At 38.3% G+C, this 16,442-nt stretch overlaps 1 protein-coding gene across 1 annotated transcript in view; it reads right to left on the bottom strand.

Moving 5' to 3' along the window:
• ABCA13 (ATP binding cassette subfamily A member 13) overlaps positions 1-16,442 on the bottom strand; it is a 200,976-nt gene that overhangs the window by 99,293 nt on the left and 85,241 nt on the right. Inside the window, exons 27-34 of the mRNA XM_062567937.1 lie at positions 15,792-15,861; positions 13,661-13,795; positions 12,256-12,381; positions 8,226-8,412; positions 7,178-7,396; positions 4,771-4,967; positions 3,825-3,982; positions 3,210-3,440 (exon numbers count right to left, since the gene is read on the bottom strand). Coding sequence (XP_062423921.1) covers positions 3,210-3,440; positions 3,825-3,982; positions 4,771-4,967; positions 7,178-7,396; positions 8,226-8,412; positions 12,256-12,381; positions 13,661-13,795; positions 15,792-15,861 — 1,323 coding nt within the window. The remainder of the gene's footprint in view (positions 1-3,209; positions 3,441-3,824; positions 3,983-4,770; positions 4,968-7,177; positions 7,397-8,225; positions 8,413-12,255; positions 12,382-13,660; positions 13,796-15,791; positions 15,862-16,442) is intronic.

Raw genomic sequence — 16,442 nt, 5'->3', positions numbered from 1 at the left:
ACCGAGCAGTATCAGAGCAAATATCCCTGGAAAGTTTCTAAGTTTTAAACCTACAGTCTTAATCTGCATTTTACCTTGAAAAACTTTGTTATATATGACCGTTTTCCTCATGTTACATTTTCTATTCATGTTGCTTTTATGTTTTCTTCCAGACAGACCATGTTTGCTATAGCCTTTTGGAGCAACAAGCATTTCACAAAGTGGCATGATACAGAAGCAGCTGGAGAGGCACTCACTGTAGAAGAGTGGATTGACAGTGTCCAGCTCTGGGCTCCTCAGTACAAGAGAGGCATGGAGCTACTGGAGAGAGTCCAGTGTAGGGCTACAAAGATGATCAGAGGGCTGGAGAACCTGCCCTGAGAAAAAAAGCTGCGAGAGCTGGGCCTCTTCAGCCTGGGGAAGACAAGACTGAGGGGGGATCTTATCAGTGTGTATAAGTATCTGAAGGGAGGGTGTCAAGGGGACGGGGACAAACTCTTTTCAGTTGTCCCATGTGACAGGACAAGAGGCAATGGGCAGAAATTGAAGCATAGGAAGTTCCGCCTGACCGTGAGGGGGAATTTTTTCCCTGTGAGAGTGACGGAGCACTGGACCAGGTTGCCCAGAGAGGTTGTGGAGTCTCCTTCTCTGGAGATCTTCAAGCCCCACCTGGATGCAACCCTGTCTGACATGCTCTAGGTGACCCTGCTGAGCAGGGAGGTTGGACTAGATGATCTCCAGAGGTCCCTTTCCAACCTTACTGATCCTATGATTCTATGACAGACGAACTTCTGCAAGCAGGTCAACAGCTATCTACTAAATGGGAACACGTTCAACTGCTAAACTTAAATATGCAAACAAAAAGGAAGACAAACATTGGTCACAGAGCCCACGGAAGACACTGTCCATGCCTTCAAGGAAAGTGCTTCAAACAGCAGTAGCAAGGTTCATGTCTACCCTTGCCCCAGAGAGCCAGATGCACATCAGGCAGCATAGGTCAACCCAGGCCACTCTTGGGGATGGGGGGAGCAGATGGCCACACTAGCTGCTGAAAAAGGCCACCTTTCCACTGTAGCTGCTTCTTTCACACCTCCAGATTGTAAGCGGGTACAGGAGGGGCACTTGCCTCTAGGAATAAGCATCTGACCAGATGGCAGCACTGTGTTATTACGATTATGCCACTATTAGCACTCTTAACGAAAAATGAATCTAATTTGAAAAATACATGATGTTTCAAGGCCAACATACTCCAAGATGACATACGGCTTTTCCCAGAAAGTTCTGAGGCACGCACTCTCACCATTTCATGGAAGAGAACTTCAAGAAAAACACATAACACTTAAACACATAAAGATGTTTCAGTGGTTTTGTTCTCTCCACAATGAAAAATAAGAAAAATAAGTTTTGAAACCCTTAAAAAAAAAGTTAAACATCATACTCCAGAGAGCTCTCAGTATGCCCTTATTTTAATTATCCATCCTTTCCCATCATCCTCTTGCTTCCGTTAATACTCTCTGGATTACAAGCATTATGAAATACACACAAAACAGCTGAAAAAGATATTTAAAATCTAAACTGAAGCAAATATAACATTAATGAAATCTGAAGTGTCATGAACCTATTTTGTTAGATCTTCAAAATTCCTTTGAGGTATGAATGGTAGTTGAGTTTCACTTGAAGAATAAGATTTCAGAGAGTGCAGATGTCCCCCAGAAAAAAAAAAAAAAAAAAAAAAAAAAAGAATAAAGAATAAAAAACAGAGACTGTAAAAGAGAAAGGCGAGAAAGGACAAAAAATAAAAATAACACATTTTTTCCTTTAAAGTCAGAGTTCTTTGTTTCCAGGTTGAATTGTTTGAATAGACTAAATAGCACTATTATGTGCTATCCATTTAGTTGCTAGCACAAAGAGGCTTTTGATAAGAAAATGGAGAATGGATTTTGTAAGGACTAATCACAAGATGCAGAGATGACAGAAATCATCCCAAATTAATGCATTAAGTCTTCAAGCTGAAAAATAGCATATCAATATCTAATACTATCTTTAAAGTTTTTGGAAAGAACAAATATCCTCAACTGAATGACAGATGCAGCACACTGAGGAGCTTCCACATTTTTTTGACTTCATATTTACTTTACAGATGCCAATTCCGGAACATCACACAGTATCCTATAGGGATATAATCAAAAAAGGCTCTCAACATATATATTACTTTAAAATCTATAAAGTTTAGCAGTGACTACTACTCTTTCTTATAGCATGTTAACCACTCTATATGAAAATAACAGATTTTTTTCAATACACTTTTGACTTGCCTCATAGAACTGTATAGCAGGGAGATAAGTCACTTGACAATAGTGCATGAAATGTAATAGACTTATGCAAATAATTTCATCTTTTTTTTGTTCCCATTACCACAGTAAGTGCTTGCCCCTTGTTTATATATTGTGGCCATATATAAAAGAAGCACCAAAGTGTGGGATGGGAGTTGTGGGCTTTTGTTGTTGTGGTGTGTGGGGTTTTGTTTTGTTTTTTAATAATTCAGTTACATAGATATTGACTTCAAAGGAAGTCATATATGGGCTGGTAGATCATTCTTTTGGACTGCAATCTAAAAGCAAATCTACAAAAACAGATCCTTTGTGTTAGTACAGGGTTCTAAAGACTTCTGTAGCAAATCAATATAGTCCTAAAGATGTAAGTAGATCACTTCATGTCACAGCAGCTCTACTTGGTGATGTATTTATTGGATGAGTATGATGAATGATTGTCATTTTAAGTTCATTTACATCACTAGGGTTCTATTCGTATTTCTTTTCCCAGAGGTTATATAACGTCACTAAGAGCTATCTGAATTGAACCTCTAACATTAAGAATTCCTTGCAAGTTCAAAGCTCGTTTTGACATTACAGATTTAGGACAACAGTAGCAGTTCTGGTCAATAATACATTAAATTTTCCTTAGGAAGACAGGAACAAACATTTAAGAAAGTTCTTAAAACACGATGCTTTATGGTTCACAGATTCCAGATTCTTGGAATAAGATATTGCAGTACAGTGGCCATAGAAATTAATAGTACAAAGAAAATTTAAAGTGTACATTTTGTGTGAGATTTTTATCGTTCTCATAATAAACTGTTGTGAAATATGAAAGACAATCAAGATTAGTTAGAAACAAATACAGAACTCTCTAACCAATAAAATGCCATCACATAAAAAAATTAAAAGTACCTCTTCCAAGGTGGTGTCAGAAATGCCATAGCCAGTCACATGTAGATGATGAAGGTTTTCATCTAAAGCCTGAAAAAGACCTTTAAAGGAGGTCTTATCTACTCTTTCTGGGATCACATAGGTCAGTTCAGTCCCATTGTTCTCTTTCAGGAAGGCTTCTGGAATATGGGTCTGTACCAAAGATGTGACCTGAACAACATGCTTATGATCTTGAATTTCAAACACAGAAGGCTGTAAGAGAGGGAAAGTAGCACACAAAAAGCACTAATGTTAGCAGAAGTATAGGACCTGATAGAAGTGATACTGGAAATTTTTCACTGATGAAACTGCATCTAACCTGGGACACAGGGACTACTTCCCAGGAATGAACAACAATGAGACTAGGTACCTTCCAGCTAAATATTGAAACTCAACATATTCAGATATGTTACTGAATTCTTTTCCATGTTAAAAAACAAACAAGCAAATCAAGAAAGCTGCTAAAAGAACATATTTTTCTGGCTCTGCAATCTATCGCATATTAGTTCCTGGAACAGTCAAAGAGACTCCCGCAGAATATACTTGGCCATTACTTAGCTGGCACTGTAAGTTCTGTACATAACACATTTAGTATACCTTTTTTATGAGTGTTAGACTGTGTCCCTGGCCATATGTTTCTCTCAGATAAGTGGGAGAACCACAGCACCTCAGCTGGCCATGCTGCAGGATGGCAATGCGATCACTGAGCACCTCTGCCTCATCAAGATGGTGAGTGCTAAAGATCAGTGTGCAACCTGTATCAGAAAGATCAGTACATGTCTGTACAACTTGGTCTCCAGAGAAACATATATTGCTTTCAAGAAAGACCGGACTGAACATTTTTTGGTTCCTCCAAAACATAACTGCAAGACACAGGCAAAACCTGTACTCATATTCCCCACCCATTAGGTACTCCCTTTGCTAGATATAAGTCAAAGTGAACTTAGACCTGAATTATACAAAGCAGACAGTATTAAGCCATTACAACTTCAAGCTGTTTTATGAGCTTAAGGAGATAACTGAAAATCAAACAGCAGCAGTGTCTGTTTCATTGAATCATTCACTAAGGTTTATTACAGCTGATTGAGCATACACTAGCTTAAGAGTTTGCTTTCCATTTCAAGCTCACAGCACTTAAAAAAAAAATACTGTGACAGCTTGATTGATACGTCTATCTTCATTAAAAAAAATATGTATCTACATAGAGTTATGTGCAAAACAGGAAATGAAAACAAGAAAAGAATTTTGAAAAATAAACAAAAGTAAAAAGAGGAAAAGGAAAAAAGTAAGAAGAGAGAAATTTCAGGACAGCACTCAAAACTAGGCTGAATCTTCAGTTAGAGCAGGCTTCTTTCTGTGAGATAGAAGGTAATTCTTTTAATCTCACTTGGCCACTTTCAAATTTCCTGGGCTGATTAAATGTCTCTGAAATTAACGTATTTAACTACTGAATAGCAACACTAATACTCTGACCCTCCTGTTTACATTTATTGAAAAAAAAATCCAGAAAAGGAAAAAAAAATTATTTGTATATGCTTTGTACCAGCTTTGTACTTCACAAGAACATCCCAGATGCTACGGCGAGAGCATGGATCAACTCCACCGGTGGGCTCATCGAGAATAACTGTCTTGGAGTTTCCAATAAAGGAGATGGCAATTGACAGCCTCCTTTTCATCCCTCCAGAAAGGGCTCCAACAAGTTTGTACTGATGTTGGGATAAATTCACATCTTCCAGAGCTCTGGAATAGGAATAAACATGGCCACTTTTGATAAAAATTTTCCAGTCACATTATCTTCATACAGAACAGAATTCCTGAAAAAGCACCATTAAAGGAAAGTGAAGTGAAGTGAAAGTGAACTTTGAAGGATTATATTTGGTGACAAAAGCTAACAGAGAATAAAAGATTGCTAATTTTCACCTACAAAGTATAAACACTCATTGCCATCTGAAATATAAATTTTAGATAGCTACTGTGCAAGATAAAATCAGAGAATAATTTTGAAATTAAGTCCAATAAAATAAACACTAATTTGTCCATTAATTTCAGAAAACTCTGGATTACAATCTCTTAAAATACAGGGAAGGAGGTTAGTTTCACAACTCAAACAGTGCTTCAGTTTTTACAACTACACAAACTTAAAAATCTCTGCATTTGTTGGAAATGTGTCATCATTTGAAATATATGCATAAAATATTTTTAAAGGAATTTTAAACCATATTCCTGCAAAGCAGATAAGTGATCCCTAGGCGAGGTAACTCTACCTACTTTAATGCTTGTAAAAATGTTATACTGAGAGTCTAGAATGTTACAGCCAACAGAAGCAACAATATCTAAGCAGAAGAACAAGTTTCCAGCAGTGACAGTCAAAGTGCCTGGGGGTTCATGTGTTAGAAGAGAAGTTACACACATTGCCTGCCAGCCTGTGCCATCAGAGGATCTCACATCTAAGCAGGGTGCAGACACATGCTCAATAAAGACCGCACTGCAAGATCACACACTACTCTGCATCACGCTGAATATCTGTTCATTGAATGAAACTGTCAATATCAACCTGGCAAGCAAGAGGTAAAAGGCTCAACAGTCTAAGATTATCTCCTGATTCATTTGAGTAATAAGCAGTCTGTAGACTCTGCCATTCACTCTGAGGGAATTTTTCATTTTTAAGAAAGTAAAGTTCTACAGTTATTTTACATACCTTTGGAGTGCTGAGTTTGCTTATGTGGCATTAATATGAAATACTGTTGAGGAAATCACACAATTGACCAGTTTATAAACAATAACAAAAGGCAGGATATTATTTTGCATAAATTTTAACCAAACATGCTATGTTTGGTATTTCTTTGTTGTTCTAGAGATCTTCCTGTTTCAAAAGAGTTTTGCAGTGTTCCACACAAGAGATTTTTCAGATCAAAATTTTAAAATAACTGAGATTTTTATGATAGGCGATAAAAGCAAAAGCCACTCTGCCACAAATGTGTCTGCATTTTCCCAGTTGTACACTTAAAGAGAAGTCCCATCAGCTTGGCATTGAATTCAAATGTGGAAGAGTCCAGCCATCCGGTTTAGCATGAATCTCAAGGTAAAAACAGAACTATTTTTACTGAGACATTATTAGAAGAGAGATATCTATTATTAGAGGTATATTTTAAATTTCAACAAATGCAGTCTGCTATTTGTGAAGATTTTACCTTGTAGGAGTTCAATAGTATTTCAATAAATACAATGCAAAGATGCATTGTCTTACAGCAAAGAAATCACAGTGCAAAAACACTAGCAAAGCCTTAAGCTGACAAGAAGCAAATCATCTAAGGTCACATTAGAGCTTTGTCTTGTTTCTCCTTGTTGGATTGTTTTTAAATCCCTTCACCTATTAAACACAATTAAAATTAGAATTTGAGGAAGGAGAAGAGAAAGAGATGATGGTCCATTTAAAAACAACTGTAACAATCACTGCCTTAAGCTGTCCTTCCTGCTCTCTTCTCTCTGCTGCAGATGAAGGAATATGAGATAATAAACAAAAGTAAAACCGGTGTCAGCTTATCTGAAAGCTCAGAGTGAAAAATGCAGCAATTTACAGTCTAAATTGTCTCTACAGCAACTGCAGATAACTCGAACAAGGAAGCAGGGAGAGCATGAGACAGGAGTCACTACTGGCCAGTCATCTCCACTCCAGCCAAAACATGACTATTTGACCATTATGCATACCAGGTTTTTAAATGTTGATAGTTCCACCATAATTATATTCAAGTAAATGTTAAAAACTAGAAAATCTATTTTTAGGGTAGAATTTCAGAACATGAAGCGTGATAAAAAATTGTGAAAATACAATAGTTTGCACTCACTACTACTTGCAACTTTACTTCAGCAGTTTCTTGTCGGAGTGGTTTCCAGTAGACACACTACTGATTTACTGGACAGGTTTCAAGAAATGAAAGAAAAACACTTACCCACTGACTTCTTGATTCAACTGTTTTGTTGTCCACATGGGTGCCTTCACTGATCCATACAGCAGTAGATGTTCTCGCACAGTTAGCGTGTCGAACAGCACATCGTACTGGGGGCAAACACCCAGCTCTGTCCTGATGGCAGCCAGATCAGTACGTATGTCCTTTCCATTGATGATAATGGTACCAGAGCTGGGTGGATACAGGCCAGTCAGCAGTGAACTAATGTAAGAAAAGAAATTTGTTTTCAGCAACCTCTTACACAGGCCTTATTATATAGTTAATATTCGGATCTGAGGCATCTCCTCAATTGATTTGTATTCGTATTTTTTCGTACCATCATTAAAGCAACATCTATTCAAATGAGCATAATTATAGGGAAATAAGAGTATTCGGGGCTTTGTCCCCCCTTTCATTTAACCAAGATATCAACAGTTCCTCAACTTGTTATCTCCGGAAGGAAACTTACTTTCCTAGGGAAATTTAACTATCCAGCGTTTCCTTATTAAAGCACATGCTTTAGACGAATAGCATTTCCTAGTGGAAGCCCTATGCTGCATCACTAATTTGATTAAGTTGATCAAAATTAATATAAAGTAGAAATACATTAACTTCTTAATTAAGACATTAAAAAAAAATCATTTTGTTACTTCTCTTTCTAGTCAACTGTCAAGAAGCCCCTTATAACATCTAGGAACAAAGCATGAAAATCCTTAAGATCCTATACTCTCTGCATGATAGGAGTGCACATAGAATACTAGAAGAGAACACAGAATGACACATTCATTCCCACAATCAGACCTCCCCAGCTGCTACTTCAATTGCTTCTGTGAACTACTGCATCACGCTATGGTGGAGAGGGTCCAGGTCTCTAGTCTGTACAGAGCTTTTGTCATAGATGTATATTCACTTTTCATGTACTTTGGGGATTTTAAAAATGGAAGGGGGACATTTGAGAAAAAGACTGAGGAAAGAGTTAACGAATATTTTAAAGCAGTGAAAGCATAGGAAACACCAGGACAACTGCAATACCATTAAAAAGCACACATACATAACTGTTGTCTTTCCAGCTCCATTAGGCCCCAAGAGTGCTGTTATTTGACCTTGATGGAAAGTGAGGCTGAGATCTTTCACAGCCGCCTGCTGGCCATCCACATGTTCCTTAGTGAGTGACAGCAGCACAACACCGATGGTGGTTCCTTCAGTGCTAGCACCTTTCCCATCTGGAGGTCGTGGGTCTGTATGGGGAAGAACCGCAGACCACGAAAGCCTCAGAACTCAAAATGATTACATAAAAGAGAATAACAGGTTAATCCAACCCTTGGTGCCATCTACCAAATTTGGACCAGATGCTCAGAATGACATAAGATCCACTGAAATTTGAGATATTGTGCCAGTTAATATCAGCTAAGAATTCAGTCTAATAGTTTATATACATAAATTAAGAAGTTCCACTGTGGTTTTAAAAAGCTTCCTAAAACAGTAAGGCCAAGTGTGTCTGTGCACACGCACATCTCCACACAGTTCTAAAATAGATGTGTTATGTTTTATTTCTGCAGGAAAAAAAGCAGCTAATAATCACTTCAGTTAAAATATTGTTTTAAGTTCATAAACATGAGAAAATGCAAATAGTGTAGAACTACTCGATGTATGCCATCCAGTTTCAGGCATCTGACAGAGACTGTCTTAATTCCTTCAGTCAATAAAGCAAAGTAGACCTCTTTGTGAAATGACACAGATCAGCAGCCTGGTTTAAACATAATCCAAGGTCTTCTATACAACTGGGTACCCAGTATTTTTCTGCTAACTGTGAGGCAAGGAACTCAGTAAACTGAGATAACTGCATGATGCTCGTAAAGTTGGATTCTTTCATATGTCATGAGGAAAGGTTGGCATAACTATCTCTACTTTCCCAGCATGGACACAGACAAGCTTCAGCCATTTTACTCACTACAACTGACAACTCTGGCAGTGAGCATTTTTTTTGGTTTTGTTTTAAGCGAGCAAAACTGAAATGTTATTTCAAATAAGCTGAGACTACTGTGGATGAGGACTGTGAGAAGAAGAGGGTGTATATATACACAAAAAGAGATTATCATTTCAAGGAGTGGTTTGGTGAGATTGTGAATTAGGGAGCTGTTTGCTCCTTCCATAGTCATTTTTAAACTAGAAAAAGCCGTTGCCAGAAACTTGAGGCTACATTCCAGCAAGAGATTACAAGATACTGGGACATTTCTGAGAGGTCCTTCTTTCTATGAATCTCTCTTTCATTTAGCTTCTTTATATTTTGGTCAGGTACATAAAACCACGAACAATATTCTTGCCCTTTCTGCCTGCACAGCCTGAAACTTAACAGACAAATTAAGTCCAGAACCAGTCTGAGACAATGTAGAGTCTCCAGCAAGCTTCAGAGGAGGAGCTCTGAATTAATTGTGGTCACCAAAATGATCACTCTGAGACGTCTCCCCAAAGTTCTATTCCAAATGGGCACCCAGCACAGGCATCCTGCCATCCCTACTCTATTGATCATACTTGTAGTTTGTAGGACCCACACCCTAGACCTTTCCTAATACACCTCTGATTCCCTAAGTGCTTTCCAATCTCATTGGACAGACCGTGACTCAGACTCCATGGCAAAAATGAAGGAATCGCAAGTGGAGGTCTCACACAGAAGCGGGTTACTTTGCCCCAGCTGTTCCAAGTTACTTACCCATAACTACATTTATCCCATTAACAGTGCAATAAAGCTCAATTCTCATGAAAGAGTAGGCTATTTTGCACACACAGCAAAGTTAGAGTTTACACACAGACATTTGCTGTCAAGCATGTAATATTTATAAAAGTGTAAGCAGAGAACTTTGACTGATAAGATCCACAAAGTTGGACACAATCACTTGGATGGCTTAAGCCAAAAGCGCACATAGGTAACTCCTCAGTCAGAGGAGATTTGATATTTTTTGCTCCCTCCTCTTCTCTTTCCACAGAGAGTCCATGAATCCACAGTGAAGTCAGCATGGATTACACCAAGGGGAAATCCTGCTTAACCAATCTGACAGCTTTCTGTGACTGGCTGGGTAGATGAGGGCAGAGCAGTGGACATTGTGTGCCTTGATTCAGCAAGGCTTTTGACACCGTCTCCCATAACATCCTCCTAGAGAAGCTCAGGAAGTGTGGGTTAGACGAGTGGACAGTGAGGTGGATTGAGAACTGGCTGAAAGGCAGAGCTCAGAGGGTTGTCATCAGTGGCACGGAGTCCAGTTGGAGGCCTGTGGCTAGTGGCGTCCCCCAGGGCTCCGTACTGGCTCCCATCTTGTTCAAGTTCTTCATCAATGACCTGGATGAGGGGACAGAGTGCCTCCTCAGCAAGTTTGCTGATGACACCAAGCTGGGAGGAGTGGCTGACACACCTGAGGGCTGTGCTGCCATTCAGAGAGACCTGGACAGGCTGGAGAGCTGGGTGGAGAGGAACCTCCTGAGGTTCAACAAGGCCAAGTGCAGGGTCCTGCACCTAGAGAGGAGTAACTCCATACACCAGTACAAGCTGGGGGCTGACCCGCTGGAGAGCAGCTCTGCAGAGAAGGACCCGGGAATGCTGGTGGATGACCATGAGCCAGCAATGTGCCCTTGTGGCCAAGAAGGCCAATGGTATCCTGGGATGCATTAGGAAGAGTGTTGCCAGCAGGTGGAGGGAGGTGATTCTTTTCTCCTCAGCCCTGGTGAGGCCTGATCTCAAGTACTGTGTCCAGTTCTGGGCTCCCCAGTACAAGAGAGACATGGAGCTACTGGAGAGAGTCCAGTGTAAGGCTACGAAGATGATAAAAGGGCTAGAGAACCTGCCCTGAGAGGAAAAGCTGTGAGAGCTGGGCCTCTTCAGCCTGGAGAAGAGAAGACTCAGGGGGGGGGATCTTATCAATGTGCATAAGTACCTGTAGGGAGGGTGTTAAGGGGACGGGGACAAACTCTTTTCAGTTGTCCCGTGTGACAGGACAAGAGGCAATGGGCAGAAATTGAAACACAGGCAGCTCCACCTGACCATGAGGGGGAATTTCTTCCCTGTGAGAGTGACAGAGCCCTGGACCAGGTAGCCCAGAGAGGTTGTGGAGTCTCCTTCTCTGGAGATCTTCAAGGCCCGCCTGGATGCAACCCTGTCTAGCATGCTCTAGGTGATCCTGCTTGAGCAGCAGGGAGGAGTTGGACTAGATGATCTCCAGAGGTCCCTTCCAACCGTACCGATTCTGTGATGTCTTCATTGTCAGTAAGGCTCAAAGACAGTCATCCAATAAAATGGAATTGTCCCAACTTGCAGAAATTCAGACAAAATTCATACTGCTAGTTTTTCACAAGTGTTTAAATGAACCACAACACTTTTGAAATTTACCCTACTCTAAGAGGTACCAATATAAAAGGCTGCTGAGTCATTCAGCTTCCTCATCTATGCTACAGACAACTGGATCATTTGTCAGTTACTGTAATTGCCAAAAATATGAAAAATAAAAAAATAACGTTTTCCAAGGCCCAAGAGTGAATATGGGTGACTTACTCTTCCTTCCACAAAACTTAAAGAAATGTGAAAAGTCTTTCAAGGGGCCTGAGGTGGTGGTGGTAAACTAGTTTATTTTTAAGCAATCAGGTACAGAAATGGAAGGGCAGTGAAAGTGTTTACAGACAGAAAATATAATAGTAAGAGGAAGTGTAACTTTTTAAATAGAGCAGGAAAAGTATAGTGATTACAGGAAATCTAAAGAAGAGGAAATCTTAGAATTTGCAGGGAGAGAGAAGAACAAACCTAAGTTCTCTACAGAAACAAGCAGCAGATCAAAAACAGCAGAATAGGAGGAAGATCAGGAGATCCTAAAAACAGCAAAGAGGCAGCACAGGAACAGGACGGACACAAGAAATATTGAGTGACAGCTCAATTAATAGCATATAAAACACCTAGTATGTATTATATCCTGGAGCAAACGAAAGGACAAGATCTAAAAAATATATAATTTAGGAGCAAGCAATGATAATAGAATATTGATCAAAATCAGCACATCATTCAGAAAAAAGCAATTATTAAAATTATTAATACCACAAACCTTTTGCTTGGAAGTTTTCATTGAAGAAAAACATATCAGAATTCAGATAATGTTTCTTTCCACACAGGTTCTTCCAGTAGGAAACAGTAAAAGGAAAGTACCATTGGTTCCTTATTCCAAATTTTCCTAAATGTTAGGAACAATAGTAACAGTTACAAAAGTTACTCAGTTACTGAGTTCAAACTTTAATAAATTGGAACAAAAGTCATTTATCTGCAACACTGAGTCCTATCATAAAATAACAAAGCCTCAGAGGTATCATGATTTATCCTGCCCTCAAATCAGCTTCAAAGCGCAACAAAACCAAGAAATTAGCAATATAGTCACAGTCTAATAAGATATTGTATACTAAAAAGAAAAAAAGAAAATGTATCAAATGGCCTGTCAAGGCAAATAGCTTTTTTTATTATTATTATAAATGTTGCACTGATCACTAAAGATTCCTCTTCCATCACTATGTGTACAGTTTCAACCACTCAGCATAAGCAACATTCACTGTAGTACATAAGCAAAGCGCAATAGTAGGCTCCAATATACAACCTAAACTTAGAAATTCCCTGATCCTGCAGTGCTTCACTTACCAATTAAACAGCACATTTTGTGCACTGGAGTTGCTGTTCATTTACAGATAATGCCAGGTGCCAATTTAAGTTAAATTCTGTCAAATTCGGCTGCATATTCCTCACACTCCTATCTTTCAAAGCAAAATTAATTTTTTCATTTTTATATTTTCTAAATAAACACAGAGCAGCCGAAAGAAAAGATGACTTATGCAAATCTGAGGAAAGGTAAATTTCAAACAGCTATTTAGGCATTAGGATATGATTCCAAATGTCCAACTCAATGACATTCATAAAACTTAGGTATTGAATAAGATATCCCACCACATTCTGAAAACACGCTTGAAAAAATTAATTACTTTTCATTACAAACTGCACTCTAGAGTGACTGGGAATGAGATATAGCAAGCAGGCTGTTCAGTTTTTCTTAGTGATCCGAAAGTATATTGCTGTTTGAAGCCAAGTAATGACCTGGAAGATTCCTCCACTTTCACAGGAAGTTTTGCTACTAAGCTGAGCTCTGTTATTGTGGACTCTCAACAAAATCCCAAATTATTCCTTCCAATATGTGCCATCTTTATAAACAAACCAATGAACTCCAAGCCTTGCTACAAATTCTAGTCCATTTGTTAGCACTATTCGATATCTGTTTATACAGAAAGACTTTCTTACAAAGTCTTTAACGGCAATCAGGCAATTTTGCAAGTCAAAGCTTCAACACAGATAAAATGTTTTTGTTTTTATTCCATAGAATAAGGAAAGCCAACTATTTCATTCAATGGCTATATCTGTGGATGCTTCCAAAACATAAGAGGCTCAGAATTAAAACAGCATTCTGTTCTTACCAGGCAAAATATTGCTGAAGTACCAGCCAGCCACAGAATATAAAATGGAGTCAAAGAATATCATCCAGCACATCCATCCAAAGGTCACGTATCCTCCTCGTACTACTGGCTGGTACATATTATTCCACTGAATTCCTAGTCGTAATAATAATAATGATTTTTAAAAGGTCAAAGCTAAATCAGTACAGCATTAAATATCACAAACACATCAACATACACATCAAGGGTATTTAAGCATTGACAGAAAAAAGACTGAAGTTAATAACAGTAAGCCTAGCTGAATAGAAATGAATTGCCATGCCTTTCCAAGCCTCTCTTTAGAGCAGCAGGTAACACGGCTGCTGAGAAAATGGCAAAGAACTTGTTACAGGAAGGGCTGTTTATGAAGTTTTAGCTGGTCCTTAATTTGGCAAAATAAAAAAGTTACGACTCTCAAAATGCTCCATTAAACTGTTTAATAAACCAGGCCTTAGGACGCACTGCTGATACTCAAAAGAAATGGGTTATACAAAGTTGCAAGTCATTTATTACTGTTAAATCTGAAAATTGTAACTAAGGAGTAGGCTTTTGTGACTTAAGACTTTGTTCCAAGGTTACCTGGAACTACAAACACTAATTATCTGAATAATCACTTGATAGAAGCATTCCATTACAGAAGACATGAAAGGAAGAAACAAAATACTAGCACTACAGAGAGCGACAGTATTTCTGAAAAGTAAAAGGAATTGAATCATAGATTTATATAAGCATTGCTTATTTTTCTAATAAGGGGCAAAATGCTACTTTGCAGTACAGCAGGTCATGGTATTTTTTCCACATGTCTTTTTCTACATATGTTGAGAAAAGTAGTTTTTCATGAAGCTTTTTTGTTAGCCCCCCATCTTTTCTTCTCTCCCTCCCTCAGCAAAGATTAGTCATCTTGATGGAAATGTCTGTGGAAAATTTTTAAGTCAAACTTTTAAGTCTACAACTTTTTTTCCCCACTTTTATCAGCTTTTGTACCATTAAAATATTTTTCTAGTGCCTAGTGGTTTGAAACATCCATTGTCATTAAAACCAATCTTGCCCTAATAGTATTAAAAAAAAAGGGGGGGGGGGATTCCATACCTTCATATATTTAGATATGCAAATATATGACCTTTGCCATTTATCAAGGGCCCATACATTCACTTACTACTTCTCTTCAACATTAATAGGAGCAGCTTCTTACCTTGGAGATTGTAGGGATCACTGGGTTAAACCATGTAGTGACTTCCTACAACACTTACTGCTTCTAAAGATTTTTTCCTAACACTTAAATACAATACAGATTTCTTGTGCACTTTTGCACTTGCTCAGTAGCTCTTGGTGGGGATTTCACCAGCTGTCTCTAGGCTTGCAGACAGGCATTTTGCAACTCCGGCTGAGTACACAAAGGGTCATGTAGGAAAAAGTTACCAGATTCTTTACAAAGTAAGGCCTTTTTTTTTTTAACCTTACAAAGCATAACAGTTAAATATTCATTTTAGCATTATCTTGACAGCGATTAACATATACTCCTTGATTTCATATACTTTTTCACATAATACTGTGCATAGCATTAGTGTATGTGAGCCTACACAAATCTAATACAAAACCCTGCATTGATATCCTCACCATCTAACAAGCATCAGAGTGGCCAGCAACATCAATGACAATTTCTGAGAAACTTCTACAGGTGCTATGCCCACAGCTTCCCCCACTGGACAATGAGAAATAACATGTTCAAATAGGGAAATAATATTCAGACAGATGTTTATCCTTAGCCTCCTCAGCTCTCCTGAATTTCACCTAACTTAAAATTTGGTTTTGCATCTTTAACTCTTTCACACACACTGCCATCTCTCAGTAGATGAGGAGGAGATTTTCCTCCAACCTGTGTTGCCAGTCTTAAGACAGAGCAACTCTGACTACTTTAATTTTCTGCTAGAAAGTAAGTGACAAAGGTTGATTTGTTTCAACAGGCATTAAAGAGGTTTTGGTTCTCCCTTATGATCTGTGCTGCTCACTCATTACAGAGATTTTTTTTCAGAACAATGTAAATAGAAAACATTTCCAAATGTAGTTACTTGAAAGCATAATTACAAAGCCTTTCTCTAGCTGGAGATCTTACCTATTTCTTGGCCCTCGAAATATGTAATGACAAATATTCCTTGCCCAAAAGCAGTTGTAGACAGAAGACACTATAACATCGCAGGAGAAACAGAATGTGAACATCAAATAAAACATTTAAAAAGTTCCATAAGAAAAAAATAATTTGCAATATTAAAAACCAAGCAGAAAATAGTTTACTGTTTCACATTTCTTCCTTTCAAATTTTAACAATACTTCCTCACATTCTGCATATTTGCTCCACTTTAAAGAGTTCCACTTAGTTATTAACATTGGAAAGCATTATTTAGCTTTACCATAAGTTATATACCAATACAAATCTACCACATACTGAAAACATGTAATGTATAACAATGTAACAAGAGGTAAAGCAGGTCAGCTTTTTTCCATTGTTTTATGTGGCATAAATTGTTCAATAACCTTAACATGTTTTCTTTTGAAAGAGTGAAGCCATTAAGTGTGAAGTACAGGTTTGCATTACATAACAGTGTTACTTGATGCCCCAGTTGCTGATACACTATGTTAAAACAGTGCAAAGACATAAAACAGCTTGTGGCATCCATAAAGCTAGAGAGGATGTGGAAGAATTGATGCTTAAGTAACAGCACTTTCGATTCCTTCCTACAATAAGAACAATACTTCTCAGTAGGAT

The sequence above is a fragment of the Rhea pennata genome, chromosome 2, assembly GCF_028389875.1.
Source record: "Rhea pennata isolate bPtePen1 chromosome 2, bPtePen1.pri, whole genome shotgun sequence".
Lineage (NCBI taxonomy): Eukaryota > Metazoa > Chordata > Aves > Rheiformes > Rheidae > Rhea > Rhea pennata.
Note: the sequence above shows the minus strand (reverse complement) of the source record. Positions and strands in the feature narration are given on the sequence as shown.